Below are 15,295 nucleotides of genomic sequence, written 5' to 3'. Positions count from 1 at the left end.
CTAGATATATGCCTGAAGAAATAAAAACATATCCACACAGAAACGGGCATATGAGTGGTCTTAGCAGCATTAGTCATAACAGCCAAAGACTGGAAACAACCCCAATGTGCATCAACAGATGAATGGATGATTCAACTGTGGTCTGACCACACAATGAAATACCGTTTGGCCATAAAAAGGAACAAATTATGTCTGATCCATAACATGACATGGATGAACCCTGAAAACATCATGCTGAGTGAAAAATGCCAGTCACAGAAGTCCCCCTATTTAATGACTCCATTTGTATAAAATATCCAACTTAGGGAAATCTACAGAGACAGTAGCATCCACTGGGGGTCTCAGAACATATTCTACATGGGTAATGGGGGACTGCTCTAGATGTCTGACTTTATGGCTTCAGATCAACAAAACAAACTTTACCTTTGCAGGAAATGCTCGTATTTCCGCCGGTACGCAAAGCCGGCCCGTCTCACCCGCAGGTGTTCCATCAGCCCCAGGTACTTGACCTGATGCCTTATGAGGAAGTCATCAAACTTGCCTTCAGAAACACAGAAGGGAGGGTGGCAGTAAAAGGACCTCATGGCTCCATTTCAGTCAAGAGAGACCAGAGGAGGGCCTGCAAGCTGACTGTCTGTGAGCTGGGTCCCCGATGTGCTTTCTTAGGTCCTAATTGTGTTTTATTTTATGGGATGGGGGGGGGGGGTTTACAAAAAAATATGGATCTCTGGTTTCTCTTGAAAACCCATGAGATCTGGCCATTCTGGCCTAGGGACCCACATGACAACAACAGCAGGAAGGGAATAGTGCTGCCCCTTTAGACAGGGTGTGCCCTCTCCAGTTTGCCGCAGTCCCCTCCACTCTCTATTGCCTTATGCCCAGTCTGCGTCACTCATTTACACTTCCTGCCTGGCCCCTCTGTAAGCCTTTGACTATGACTTTGTTATAGACCATGGCATGAGTTTAGAAAATAGATTGTTTTGTAAAACTGTTCACAGTTTGGAGAGAAGCAGCATTGCTTCCCCTCCATTCTGATGCCCGCCTGGCTCAGCTGTGTTGCTCCTAAAATGAGCCAAAATCTGAGCACTGCTCACTCAGGACTCCCCCCACCACCACTTATTTACCTCCTATTATGAAAATGAAAACAATTCCTGTCTAGAGGACAAAGACAAGCCTGTGTCGGGTGTTTAGGATTTTCACCCACCGCCATCTTGGTTTTCCTCCCAGCCTCATTTCCCTGAACCCCGCATTCAGAACAATTCACAACTCACTGGGTTCCTTCCTCTCATTGGGCTTGATGCAGCGGATGTACGAAGGTTCCTTGGAGATGAGAATTTCCAGAAGGCTGCTCAGGCTGTTTTTAAACTGTGTCCCCACCTTCAGGGAGAGAGAATGAACTAAGTAGACATCACTACTCCCAATTAATACCAAGAAGACTGGTTAGGGCATGAAAATCCAGCCCTTTAGACCCAAACTCTTGATTCGTTGTTCTACCTGTTGCATTTTCACCCATTAAGAGAAGGCTTTAGAGCAGGGGTAGTCAAACTTTTTATACCTACTGCCCACTTTTGTATTTCTGTTAGTAGTAAAATTTGCTAACCGCCCACCGGTTCCACAGTAATGGTGATTTATAAAGTAGGGAAGTAACTTTACTTTATAAAATTTATAAAGCAGAGTTATAGCAAGTTAAAGCATATAATAATAATTACTTACCAAGTACTTTATGTCGGATTTTCGCTAAGTTTGGCAGAATAAATCTTTGTGAAACAACTTACTATAGTTAAATCTATCTTTTTATTTATACTTTGGTTGCCCTGCTACCGCCCAACATGAAAGCTGGAACGCCCACTAGTGGGCGGTAGGGACCAGGTTGACTACCACTGCTTTAGATGCCCTGGCCAGGCAGCTCAGTTGGTTACAGCATCATCCTGATATTCCAAGGCTGCTGGTTCAAACCCCAGTCAAGGCACATACAAGAAACCAATGAATGCATAAATAAGTGGAACAACAAATTGATCTCTCTCTCTCTCTCTCTCCCCCCCCACCCCGCTTCCCCTCTCTCTAAAATTAATCACTCAAAAATTTTTTAAAAAGAAAAGGTCTTGGATGTCCTGGCCTTTAAGTCCCACATTCTTGACAGATTGTCCTATTATATTTTGTCCATTAAGAGAAGAATTTGGATGTCCTGGCTTGAGGACAAGCTCAGGATGGTCCAGCAGAGGTTAGATAAGCATCTACCCAGAATGCTTCACTCAGCAAGTACATAGTACCTGTTAGGAACCAGCATCACTAGAGAGCCCATCACCCCCACCACATTCCCCTGTTCCCTTGTTACCAAGCTTCCCTTATGACACTCATACTACTTAAGTTCTTTGTCAGATGGCATTTTCCTATGCCCTCCTTGACTAGACCATAAGCCCTGTGAGCTGAGGGACCTGTTTTCTTCTTGTTAAATCCCCTGTGCCCAGCTCAGGGCCTGACATAGCAGGTGCTCAATGAATGTCTACAAATGAACACACTGGTTGCCAACCTTGGGAAAATATATTTGACATAACCCACTGGAGAGTGATACTCCCAGGAAAAGGGAAGGACTTAAACAGGGTAGGTGGCCGGAGCTCACTGCACTCTCTGGGTAATGTTTGCTGTCTTTTCCATTTGCTTGGGCATTTCCCCACTCACCGTTGGCGACCTCCTCCGATTTTCCAACTCTGCCATCCGGAAGCATTCCTTTAGGATGCTGTTTCTGGACTTGCACAGCACCTGTCACAGAGAGAAACGAGTGCCCTGCATGCTGCTTCAGAAGTCACTATGGGGCCTTCAGGAAAGCTCATGTGAGTGTGCATGGTGGACCAGGGCCATGTGCTTCGGGAGCACTTGAAGAAGAGGAGGGGAAGAAACACGGGAGTGGAAGGAAACAGTCAAGTACTATATCCACTGTTCTATTTGGTGAGGACATCCGACTGTTTTTCCTCTGACAGGGTGAAGCCATAATTGTCCCCAGTCCAGCCCAGCTGCTCCTGAATAGATGGGTTCTTTAAGAATGATCTCCAGCCTGACCAGGCGGTGGTGCAGTGGATAGAGCATCAGGCTAGGATGCAGAGGAGCCAGGTTCAAAACCCCGAGGTCTCCAGCTTGAGCGTGGGCTCATCTGGCTTGAGTGCAGGGTCGCTGGCTTGAGCGTGGGATCATAGACATGACCCCATGGGCACTGGCTTGAGCAAGAAGGGTCACTCGGTCTGCTGTAGCCCCAGTCAAGGCACATATGAGGAAGCAATCAATGAACAACTAAGGTGCCACAATGAAGAATTGATGCTTCTCATCTCTCTCCCTTCCTGCCTGTCTTTCCCTATCTGTCCCTTTCTGTCTCTATCACACACATACACAAAAAAGACTGATATCCAAAGGCATGTAGATGGCCAACAGTCATATGAAAATATGCTCAACATCACTAACCATATGGGAAATGCAAATCAAAACCACAATGACACCACCTTATACCTGTTAAAATGGCTATTATCAACAAGACAAGAAATAACAAGTATTAGAGAGGATGTGGAGAAAAGGGAACCCTCACACAGGGCTGATGGGAATGTAAACTGGTGCAGCCGCTATGGAAAACAGTCTGGAGATTCCTCAAAAAGTTAAGAATACAGCTAACATATGACCCCGCAATCCCTCTTCTGGGTATCTAAAAAAACTTGAAAAGTTATCTGTAAAGATATATGTTCCCTTATATTTGTTGTAGCATTATTCATGGTAGCCAAGATATGAAAATAACTTAGGTGTCCTTGGATGGATGGATGAATGGATAGAAAAGATGTTTACATTCATATGTGGCCTATTCTCCATGACATGCTGGAGTCCTAACACCATGCCCAGAGGAAAATCCAGAAGAGCAGATGTACTCAAATTCAGTCTCACAAGCAGAATCCCATACCATCACAAACACACAGTTACATTTCAGGCTGACTTACCTCTTTCAGATGTCTGTACAGGATATCATTGTTTTTTTCCAAGAATCCTACAAAGCATTGAGTAAAAAGGAAAAAAAATGAATCAATGGCTTTGCCTAAAAATGCAGTTCCATCCCAACTGATTGCAAAGGGAAGTCCTAAAAATAATCTCTTTCAATTAGATGTGAGTTCTCAGCCTGGGCATTATGACCTTGGAGGCTGGATGATTTTGTGTTGTGGGGACCAGCCTGTGCATTGTAGGACATTGAGCTGTGTCCCTGTCCTCTCCCTGCTAGATGTCAGGTGCACCTTCTCTAGTTGTGACAATCATATATCTCTCTAGACACTGCCAGATGTCCCTGGGGGAGATATCTGGGGAACCAGGTCCTCATGCTACACTAAATTCTGGTAGGTGACTACAGGAATGTGCAGCCTTTATACTAAGTTCATATATGTGACCACCCTTGGCTGGTAGCAAAGAACACCACAAACAATGAATGACATTGACACAATGGAGGGGGCACAGACTGTCAAGGGACACCTGGGGAGGCCATGCAGAGGGATGAGAAAATCAGCCCCACCCCTGAGGAAGCTCAAACTCAAGCGCCAGGGCTTGTGGTGCCCGAGAAAAATATAGCACCATTGTTCATAATAGCCAGCAATTTTGAACAACCCAAATGCTCATCAACTGATAAACGGATAAACAAAATGCAGTGAACCCATGGATAGAATATTACTTGGCAATAAAAGGGAATAACAATATAGATGGACCTTGAAAACATCATCTTAAGTAGAAAAAGGTAAGATAGACTTAATAAAAGTTAAAAAAAACATCTGTGCTTCAAAGGAAAACATCTGAAACGTAAAAGGACAAACCACAGATTAGGGGAAAGATGTGTAGCTCCTATACTGGTAAGGGACTTGTATCCAGAATATGTAAAGAATTTTAAAATGGCAATTTTAAAAATGGCAAAGGATCTGAATAGACATTGCTCCATGGAAGCTACGCAAAGGGTTTGTGAGGCTAGGGAACCTGTGAGATGAATGGGCAGCCTTTCTTCAGTGGACACAGAGGCACCTGCATGGCTGTGACCTGTGCCCATGGGCACTCACCCTTGGTGCAGTACGTGACCGCTCCCGCATAGTGGAAGAGTCGGAACTCCATCCAACCAATCCTCTTTCGGCCCTTTGGACCCGCCAGCTTCCGGCTACAGCAAGACAGGAAACAGATACGAGCTGAACCTTTCTAACTCTACAGCAACAAAAGGCACCAACATATAAAGCAAAGAGAGCGAAGCCTTTGGCAGGCGTTTAGTACCCGACAGTCAACCGAAGGCCAGCTCTGCAAGCTGACCACGTATGGCAGCTCCCAGGAGGCCCTGCTGCCTATTTTACAGCGGCCACAGATCAAGGTCTAAAATTAGACCCTCCCTTCTCATAAGCACTGAGGAGTTTAAAGACTTTATTTATTCCATTTTTTTTTTCAGAGAGGAGAGAGAATGAGAGAGAGAGAAGGGGGAGGATCAGGAAGCATCAATTCCTATATGTGCCTTGACCAGGCAAGCCCAGGGTTTCAAACTGGCGACCTCAGTGTTCCAGGTCGATACTTTATCCCACTGCACCACCACAGGTCAGGCAGCACTGAGGAGTTTAAAAACATACATGAACCATAGAAACACATTTATTTTTATTATAAAGCAACTTCCATTTCTCTAGGTGACAACTAAAAAACAGTTTTACTACTTTATATTTTTATGATGTTGAGAGACTAAAATACTCATGAAATAGGATTTTTCAGATTCTGGCAATTCATAATTTTTAATTTATTTATTCATTTTACAGAGAGGGAACAGAGACAGAGAGAGAGAAGAAGGGGGGAGGAGCAGAAAGCATCAACTCCCATATGTGCCTTGACCAGGGAAGCCCGGGGTTTTGAACCAGCGACCTCAGCGTCCCAGGTTGACACTTTACCCACTCACTGCACCACCACCTGGTCAGGCTATTCTTCCATTCTTGATTCATTTACATATCCAATCCTAGTACATATCCCTTCCATATTCTACAACAGGTTTAATAAAGCCACTACCATTTATTGAATCCTTACTGTGGCCAGAAATGGCACTAGGTGACTTGTGTAGTCATTTACAATTCTACATGGTGGGCATATTAACATCCCCATCTTGTAGAACAGGAAGCACAGACATAGGAGTGTTGCTTGCCCAAGGTAAAGTGTCTAATAAGTGGCTGAGCTGGGATTCAAACATGGCCTTTATGACACTAGAGCATATGTTCTTAAATTCTCTTCTCATCTCAAAGACCAGGTTAAATTTCGAGTTGATGTTCCGGGATACTGTAAATGCTCTATCCTTGGATGTGTGTGGTGGTGATGTGGTTACATGTAGACATAAAAATTCATCAGGTTGAACCCTAGCTGGTTGGCTCAGCAGTAGAGCATTGGCCCGGTGTGTGAAAGTCCCAGGTTCAATTCCCTGTCAGGGCACACAGGAGAAGCACCCACCTACTTCTCCACCCTTCCCCCTCTCCTTTCTCTCTGTCTCTCTCTTCCCCTCCTGCCGCCAAGGCTCCATTGGAGCAAAGTTGGTCCGGGTGCTGAGGACGGCTCCATGGCCTCCTCCTCAGGCGCTAGAATGGCTCTGGTTGCAACGGAGCAGCAGCCCAGCCCAGAGAGCATCGACCCCTGGTGGGCATACCAGATGGATACCAGTTGGGCACATGAGAAAGTCTGTCTCTGCCTCCCCCCTTCTCACTTCAAAAAAAATACAAAAAAATTTTTCATCAGGTTGTACACATCAGATCTATACATTGCTGCATGTACTTTATATCTGAATTTTTTTTTTTTTTTTTTGTGGCAGAGACAGAAAGAGTCAGAGAGAGGGATAGGGACAGACAGACAGGAAGGGAGAGAGATAAGAAACATCAATTCTTCGTTGCAGTTCCTTAGTTGTCCATTGATTGATTTCTCATATGTGCCTTAATGGGGTGGGAGGGCTACAGCAGACTGAGTGACCCCTTGCTTGAGCCAGTGTCCTTGCGCTCAAGCTGGTGAGCCCTGCTCAAACCCAATGAGCCCACACTCAAGCTGGCGACCTTGGGGTCTTGAACCTGGGTCATCCACATCCCAGTCCGACACTGTATGCACTGTGCCACCACCTGGTAAGGCTATATCTGAATATTTTTAAAAAAAGACTATTTCATATGCATGTGGACGTGTCCCAAATGAAAAATGCTCAGGAATCAAGCAAGATACAAAAATCCTTTTAAAATTTGACTTGGAATTTGAGTTTGAAGTTTACTAACCAAAGGTGTGCATAGTCAGTAAGTCCTCACTTAACACAGTCAATTGGTTCTTGGAATGGTGGCAAAACAACATATAATAATACTGTAGGCTAATTGGTATAAACAAGAGTCAAGTTCCTATAGCCTCTCATCAATCTTACAACAAAATGTTATTCGATGACATGCTGTATGTGATTTGATGCATCATAACTTTATTACTATTATGAAGCAGTAGCTATCCTCTTGGGGAGCACTGTCCCCAACCAAGGAAATGGGTATACGATGGTCTTCCTCCAGGTCACCGCTTGTCAGATGAGATACGTACGTTTGGAAGTGCGCGTGCCTCCCCACTTTCTCTTCCAACTTCTCCAGGAAACTCAAGTCAGTAGCAGGACCAGGACGAATACATTCTTCATCCTTCAAAAAATACAAGAGAAGCCTTGACTGTAGCACCACACTCCGTCAATTACAAGTTTAAATGCTTTCACCAGTAGGGGCCGAATGTACTGGACTAAAATACTGTAGTCTCCCACAAGTTCAAGTGAACATTTCAGGGGCAGGGCTAACCCATCACTTATGCTCAGCTTCTCCGATTGGATAAGGGCACCATGGAACTGGAAAATCCATGACAAATCAACTCTGCCACCCACTTGCTGCTTATTTCCAAAGTCTTCCCAAGCACACTTCACGGCTTCCGTGCACAGCTCACTTCAACACTCAACCTCATTTTTTCTTAACTCCACATTGCTGGCCAAGAACATACCCCCTTTAACTTGGAGCAGAGCATTCATAGAGAGCAAGCTATAAAACCATGTGAGCCTAACCTTTCATATTTCTCAAGCTATGCCTTTCCAGTTCCTATTTTGGGTCCTCAACAGTGATAACATTGAATTAACCACCTTTAAAAAAATTAAAGATGGGCCCTGGCCAGTTGGCTTAGTGGTAGAGCATCGGCCTGGCGTGCAGGAGTCCCGGGTTCGATTCACGGCCAGGGCACACAGGAGAAGTGCCCATCTGCTTCTCCACCCCTCACCCTCTCCTTCCTCTCTGTCTCTCTCTTCCCCTCCCACAGCCAAGGCTCCACTGGAGCAAAGTTTGCCCGGGCGCTGAGGATGGCTCTGTGGCCTCTGCCTCAGGCACTAGAATGGCTCTGATTGCAGCAGAGCGACGCCCCAGATGGGCAGAGCATCGCCCCCTGGTGGGCATGTCGGGTGGATCCCGGTCGGGCGCATGCGGGAGTCTGTCTGACTGCCTCCCCGTTTCCAGCTTCGGAAAAATACAAAAAAATTAAGGATGAATCAATCCTCTAGCTCTTATTAAAACAGTAACAGCAACAAAAACCTGGTTAAGGTTGATGAGACATTTATATGCTTATATGCTTTCTGATTTCAGCTATGGAAAACCAAATGGAAATACTCACTTTTTACTCAAATAGCTTACAACACTAGTCTAGCAATTTATATGAACACTAAGTGTGCATATAGTAGCTTCTGTCAGTCCGGGCTTCCTGGAACGTGCTTCCCCAGAGGTCCACGTGGCTGGTGCCCTCACCTCCTTCAGTTCTTTGCTCAAGTGTCACCTTTTCAATGAGTCCTTAGACCATCTGATCTAAATTTGAGCCCCCTCCCCTGCACATCCAATCTTATCTTTTTTTTCCATTGTGCAATCTACGTATTTTTCTCATTAACCTATTTGCTGTCGGCCCCTTCATGCTGGAATTTAAAGCCCCCTGAGTACAGGGGTTTCAATCTGTCTGTCCACTGCTGTGTCCCAAAGCTCAGGGTACACTCCCAGCACCAAGTAAGCTTTCAATGAGTATTTGTTGAATGAAAGAAGTCCAAAAGCTTACCATGGGACAGACACAGCTCTGAGCCCTCTACATAGCTTATTTCACTAAGTTTGCCCTTACCGCTCTTCTCTGAGGTCAGTGCTATTATCATGGTACCCATTTCAGGATGATAAAATTGGAGCTCACAGAGGTTAAGATGCCTGCTTAAAGCTTACCCAGCTAGTAAACAGAGGGGCTGATATTTGAATCCAACTGGGGCTCATGTTCCTGGCAACTAGAGCCACCACTCTTTAATGTCCCTGCTGTGTTTTACCACACTGGTTAGGTGGGGTGGTAGGTGGGGGGGACCAGTTATTTCATTAAGAGGGTGGGAAAAAGTGGTGTACATGATTCTGAACAAAAAGCGAGGCAAGGAAACCATTTCTCTATGGCCTTTAGAATTCATTTGCAAAAAGGATATTTGAAAGTTGAAACAATTGTGGCTTTGAGGACACTGATGTTTTCAAAAGTCAGAATAGTTCACAAGGTCACCGGCCCATCCCATAGAACCTCCACTCAAACTCCAGGAATGTTTTTTATAATGTCTCCCTTTGGCTTCCTGCTCAGAGCTAAGCATGAAAGCAGTCCTTCCCCAACTGCCAGTGAGCACCTGTCTGCACGAGGTTCCTTTACCAGCTCAACCTTCTATGTCTGTGGGTGACAGAGATGCACTTTCATTGCAAAGGTCCTTCCTCTCTCTCCCCAAGGCACATCGGTTAGGTCTCTAAATTGAAATGAGAGGGAAGAGGCCCTGGCCGGTTGGCTCAGTGGTAGAGCGTCGGCCTGGCGTGCAGGAGTCCCGGGTTCGATTCCTGGCCAGGGCACACAGGAGAAGCACCCATCTGCTTCTCCACCCCTCCCCCTCTCTTTCCTCTCTGTCTCTCTCTTCCCCTCCCACAGCCAGGGCTCCATTGTAGCAAAGTTGGCCCAGGCACTGGGGGTGGCTCTATGGCCTCTGCCTCAGGTGCTAGAATGGATACAAAAAAAAAAAAAAAGAAAGAAAGAAAGAAAGAAAGAAATGAGAGGGAAGAGCCCGGCCAGAAGCTCCAAGCAAGAATTCAGCAACAACCATTCAACTTGTACTTTTCAATCATCTAGTGCAGTGGTTTGCAACCACGGGTCCACGAAAGAGTTAACTATCCTGATGTCATAGGAAGATTGCAGACCCAATGATCACAGACTCTATAATCTTCCTACAGTTGAAAAACACTGATAGTGGGTTCCAACCCTTTCTAATCCTGGGGAAGCTTCTCCCATGCGTCGTAAACACTGTATGAACGATGAGCTCTAGGTCAACGTTAACCTTCTCACCAGAATAGAAATGATTCCTTTGTGTCTTTCTTCAACCAAATCACAGATGATCTTGTTGTTGAAATAGTGAATCGGCTCCCACTAAAATGACAAAGAGGAAAAAATTCGCCAAGAAAAATGTAGATGAGCATAACATATATTTCTTTTAAAATGAACTTTCCAACATTTTTTACCCAAATCTGATTTTTATCTCCCACATTATAAAAATAATCCTCTCTGAATATCAAAACAATTTCCCAGGAAATAAGCAGAGAAGGAGTGAAAAATAACTCTTAATACTAAGCAGGAAAAATCGCCAATGAAATCATATTTTTGAAGTAAATGTCCTTCACCAGAGGAAGATGTCAAATGAGGAGAAAACATCAAAACGTTTACCTCTATACCTTCCATTTCGTATTCCGCCTGTTCAGCTTTTAGGGTGCTCTCAATTAAGAGTTGCTGAAGTTTCTCATTGCAGTAATTTATGCAGAACTGTTCAAAGCTGAAGATGTAAAAGATTTAAGTAACTAAAGCTATGCAAGGAGACCAATTTTCTTTTAAAAAACATTTTATTTTAAAAATTGTTTAAAAATTAAATTGATTGAAATAACATTGGTTAATATGTTTCAGGTGTACAAGTCTATAATACATCACCTGTACACTGCGTTGTGTGCCCGCAACCCAAAGTCTAGTCTCCTTCCGTCACCATGTATTTGGACCCCCTTTACCCTCTACATCCTCTCCCGACCCCCTTCCCATCCGGTAACTGCCATTCTGTTGTCTGTGTCAATAAGTTTGTTTGTTGCTTTCTGTTTTATAGTATTTACTTTTCTTTAAGGATTTTTTTTAATACAGGAAAAGCAAAATCCTTATTAATCAGATAAATTTACTAAACAGATTGCAGGAGTCAAACTAAAAGATGTTTGCCTTCTTCATGGTTATTCCACTTCTAGAACAGTCTATACATATCTGGAGAATTTCTGGGAACAGGAAAATCAACTCCAATAACATGAGAGATGCTTTAAACTAGACTCGGACCTTAAAGATGAACCAAGGGCCTCACCCATTCTTATCGAAGACTTCAAACCCGTAGATGTCCAGCAATCCAATCACAGTTTTCTTGGTGAACTCCTAGTCAAAATAACACACACTGTTCACTGTTAGGTTTTGTACTTTGTGACACTTAAAACCCAGTAGCTGCCTCCAAAGCTGGGACTTGGCTATAAGTTCATGCCTCATCTCTCCAACAATGGCTCCCAGAAGAACTTTAGGGTGGAAAAAATTTTCCCAGCCTGTTCCTCCTGCCTGCAGCCTGCTCAGATCCCATCCAGTTTCCATATTCTTCACCTGAGCAGTGAGAACTTCCTCTCCTGATTAACTTCTTTGCTTAACCTTTCTCAGCCTCCCAAGCCCACGTTCAATAGGAAAGAAGGAAAAAAGGAAGGAAGGAAGGAAGGAAGGAAGGAAGGAAGGAAGGAAGGAAGGAAGGAAGGAAGGAAGGAAGGAAGGAAAGGAGGGAGGGAGGGAGGGAGGGAGGGAGGGAGGGAGGGAGGGAGGGAGGGAAGGAGGGAAGGAGGGAGGGAGGGAAGTAGGAAGGAAGGTAGGAAGGATGGAAGAAAGAAGGAAGGAAGGGACCCTATAGACAGACAGCCAAGGAGACATTTGTCTAGGAGAGAAGACAGGTGGCATAGGTATCATTTTAAATCGAGGGCCAAGTACTGTCAGGCAAGGATGGATATTTAGAGAGCATGTGCCTATTTTTAAAAAGGGACACATTTAACACTCTGTATGGTGTACAGACATACTTCATTTTATCATGCTTAAAATATGATGCAAGACCCTCAGCAGGAAAAGATTATAACTGTCATTACCGTGATACTCGCTTTACTGTGGCGGTCTAGAATTAAACCCACAATGTCTCCATGTCTGCCGGTACTGAGTTGATGTCTCCTGAATCAGTCCTTTGCCGCCTAACCTCTGTGACTCTTACCACATCCACATTCCTCAAGCCCCTGTATCATTTCCTTAATTTCTAGCTTTGAGTAAATTCCCTTTTTACTTAAATTCACTTTAAAAGGAAATATGACCACAGGGTAAGCTCAAAGGAGTCATCGTATTTTTTTCTGGTACACATTAAATATATTACTGTTAATATGAAAAGTTTTTGTGTGTACTTAAAGCCATCTGGCATACTTCCTATGCTCTGTGTCCCCTACTTTGGGACACACAGGAAGAATCGTTCGGCAGGCATTGTGATTAGCCTACTGTGTGCTAGATACCAGGAATGCAGCTGTGGGAAGATACTGTCCCTACCCATCAGGAGCTCACGGTCAATTCTCACAAATAGTGTAGAATGACGATGTAAATGATAGACATTTCCATGCTAGCAGGAGCAAGTCATCCCAAATGTGTGGCCCCACCTTGCTTGCTAGGGAGGAATTGATTTTGTTGACTAGCCAAGTGAATGTTCGCCCATAAACAGCCTTCGCCATTGCATCTCTAGCATAGACAGAGAGTTCTAGCGTCAGCGGGCAGATCACCTGAAAAAACAAACAAAAAGTTAAAAAAAAAAGTCCCGAGTTTTCAAATCAGCCTTTAATGATGATCACGCCCCCTCCTCCCACTGCACACGTGCACAGAGGAGCTATTTCTCGAGTGCCAGGCACTGTGCTGAGCTAATGTGAAATGGCCTTGACCAAGACAGATAGCTCCAACCTCTGTAGGCTGAGCTCACTTTTGGGGAGGTGGTGGGACATCTGATAAGTCACACAAAGAGGAGTCATGTTATTCTCAAGCTGAGAGTGACACGTGCTATAAGGGGATGCACATGAATGACACTGTAGGGTAGGGGTGACGTGAGCAGGGACGACTCCTTGAGGAAGTGACCCTGGGGACAGAAGGACGAGGAGTCAACTAGATGAAACACAGGAAGCATGTTCCAGCAGAGAGAACAGCACGTGCAAAGACCCCATGGAGGGAAGGCATGGAGACTGTAAGTCATGGAGAGCGAGTGAGGGTATGACGGTGGGGCATCAGAAAGTTGAGGCAGGAGACACTGGCAGTAGCTGGGCCATGCGAGACCTGGTGGACAGTGTTCGGGGTGTGCCCTCCCCTGGGGCCACCATCCTGCTGGCAGTGCGGAGCAGAGGACAGACGCGTCCCACCCAGAGCCACTTTTACCTCCTCGGTGTTGGCTTCGATTTTTCTATGGGTGAGAGCTTCCAGAAGGACCGATGGTTGGAACCCCAGGAGCTGAGTGAAAACCAAAATGCCATTCAGTGACTTGGTTTTACTCACTAGCTTACAAAGAGTTTACAGAGTTTCCAGGCGCAGGGTGATTTACCCTGCCTGATAATTGTGGTTTAACGCAAAACAGACAATAGATCTTTCAACCAACTGACTTTTTCCCACGCCCACAGTGACCCCACACTCCTTACACCTCCTAACCCATAGGAAGAACAGGGTGTCAGCCATTCGGGACATGGGCATCCCAGCTGCCTCACTCCCCCACCACCCCCCACCTTACCACCTCTGAGAGTCAACATCACCTTGGCGATCCATTTGATCTCACGGATGACTGGTATGGTGGCCCAGCCTTGGTGGTTCTCTCTAAAACAAATGTTCCCCAGGTGTAGGACACTGGCAATAATTCCAAAGAGATTCTAGGAACGTGGGAAGTGGTGAGAAGGACAGGGAGAGAAGACGGCAGCCGCCTAATTGATAAATGTCATCAGAGAAGATACCCGAGGGAAGACCACCCCCGCTTCCAGCCCCAAGCTCACAGATCTGAGTTTCTTCCTTTCCCTGACATGGGCCTCTCATTCATTTCAGACACTAGGGTGGAGGGGGGCGGTGAAGAGCCTCCATGGAGGGTGGGGAAGATACCTCGCTCAGTCCCCTGCACAGGACACTTATTTTTATATCTCCTCCCACCTCATAAATGTGTGTGTGTGCACACGCACGTGTGTATCATATTCTGGTCCTTGAAAGATCAATAGTTTAACGAGCAAGCCCTGACCGGATAGCTCAGCTGGTTAGAACATCATTCCAAAGCACAAAGCACAGAGGTTGCTGGTTTGATCGCTGGTCAGGGCACACAGAGGAACAGATTGATATTCCTGTCTCTCTCCCTTCCTCTCTCTCTAAAAATCAATAAAATAAACATTTAAAAACAACAACAACAAAAAGACAGAAAGATGTTAAAACAATGTTTACAAATCCTATCATCTGTTCCACCTTGTTTCAAATTAGAAGAGTAAATAAATAATTCTGTCAGAATTCATTCCTGGTCAGATTCTAAGAGATCTACATGGTTGGGATGGGAATTGAGGAAAAGAAGAAACATCACCTCCTCCTCTCACACACATTGAGTCAAGGGTCAAGGGTCAACCGAGGGCTGACAGAAAAGTGCAGAGCACCCAGTTAACTCCTGAATTTCCAATAAGCAATGGCTAATGTTTTAGTGGAAGTTAGTCCCATGCAATCTTGGGATACATTTATACTTAAAAAAGAATTAGTCATTGTTTCTTTGAAATTAAAATATAGCTGCATTTCTGTGGCGGGACGCTGGCTACCCCCCCCATGCCGTCACCAGGAAACCAGGACCGTGTCCTCGGTTCCAGACCTTACTGGCACTGCCGCCCTTGAGGCCCATACCTCCAGGTCATCTTCAGTAAAAGCGATGACAGAAAAGGCATTGGAAACGGTTTTCCAGTCGTTTTTGTCATTAATAGATGATTCGTTGGCACCATGACCCTGCGGACACAGAACTGGGTTGCTTAGCGGTGCGCTTATACGGACAGAGAGGCATGTGAATCCCTAGTCCTAAGTCAAAATGGTTTTGTCCACAAACATGCACGAGCTAGTTCTACATAATGTTCTCAGTTGTGGAAAAAAATATATATAATTTTTACTCTAATGATCTAGT

The 15,295-nt window shown here is 45.0% G+C and overlaps 1 protein-coding gene across 1 annotated transcript in view; it reads right to left on the bottom strand.

Annotated features, from left to right (window-relative positions):
- The window catches only part of MYO1H (myosin IH), a 37,727-nt gene that overhangs the window by 13,960 nt on the left and 8,472 nt on the right, over window positions 1-15,295 (bottom strand). Inside the window, exons 6-18 of the mRNA XM_066365974.1 lie at window positions 15,025-15,123; window positions 13,917-14,030; window positions 13,549-13,620; window positions 12,789-12,908; window positions 11,432-11,499; window positions 10,765-10,870; window positions 10,390-10,470; window positions 7,576-7,667; window positions 5,067-5,161; window positions 3,975-4,021; window positions 2,680-2,760; window positions 1,272-1,377; window positions 424-541 (exon numbers count right to left, since the gene is read on the bottom strand). Coding sequence (XP_066222071.1) covers window positions 424-541; window positions 1,272-1,377; window positions 2,680-2,760; window positions 3,975-4,021; window positions 5,067-5,161; window positions 7,576-7,667; window positions 10,390-10,470; window positions 10,765-10,870; window positions 11,432-11,499; window positions 12,789-12,908; window positions 13,549-13,620; window positions 13,917-14,030; window positions 15,025-15,123 — 1,199 coding nt within the window. The remainder of the gene's footprint in view (window positions 1-423; window positions 542-1,271; window positions 1,378-2,679; window positions 2,761-3,974; window positions 4,022-5,066; window positions 5,162-7,575; window positions 7,668-10,389; window positions 10,471-10,764; window positions 10,871-11,431; window positions 11,500-12,788; window positions 12,909-13,548; window positions 13,621-13,916; window positions 14,031-15,024; window positions 15,124-15,295) is intronic.

Source organism: Saccopteryx leptura, chromosome 2, assembly GCF_036850995.1.
Source record: "Saccopteryx leptura isolate mSacLep1 chromosome 2, mSacLep1_pri_phased_curated, whole genome shotgun sequence".
NCBI classification, from domain to species: Eukaryota; Metazoa; Chordata; class Mammalia; order Chiroptera; family Emballonuridae; genus Saccopteryx; species Saccopteryx leptura.
This window is presented reverse-complemented; position numbering and strand designations above follow the sequence as displayed.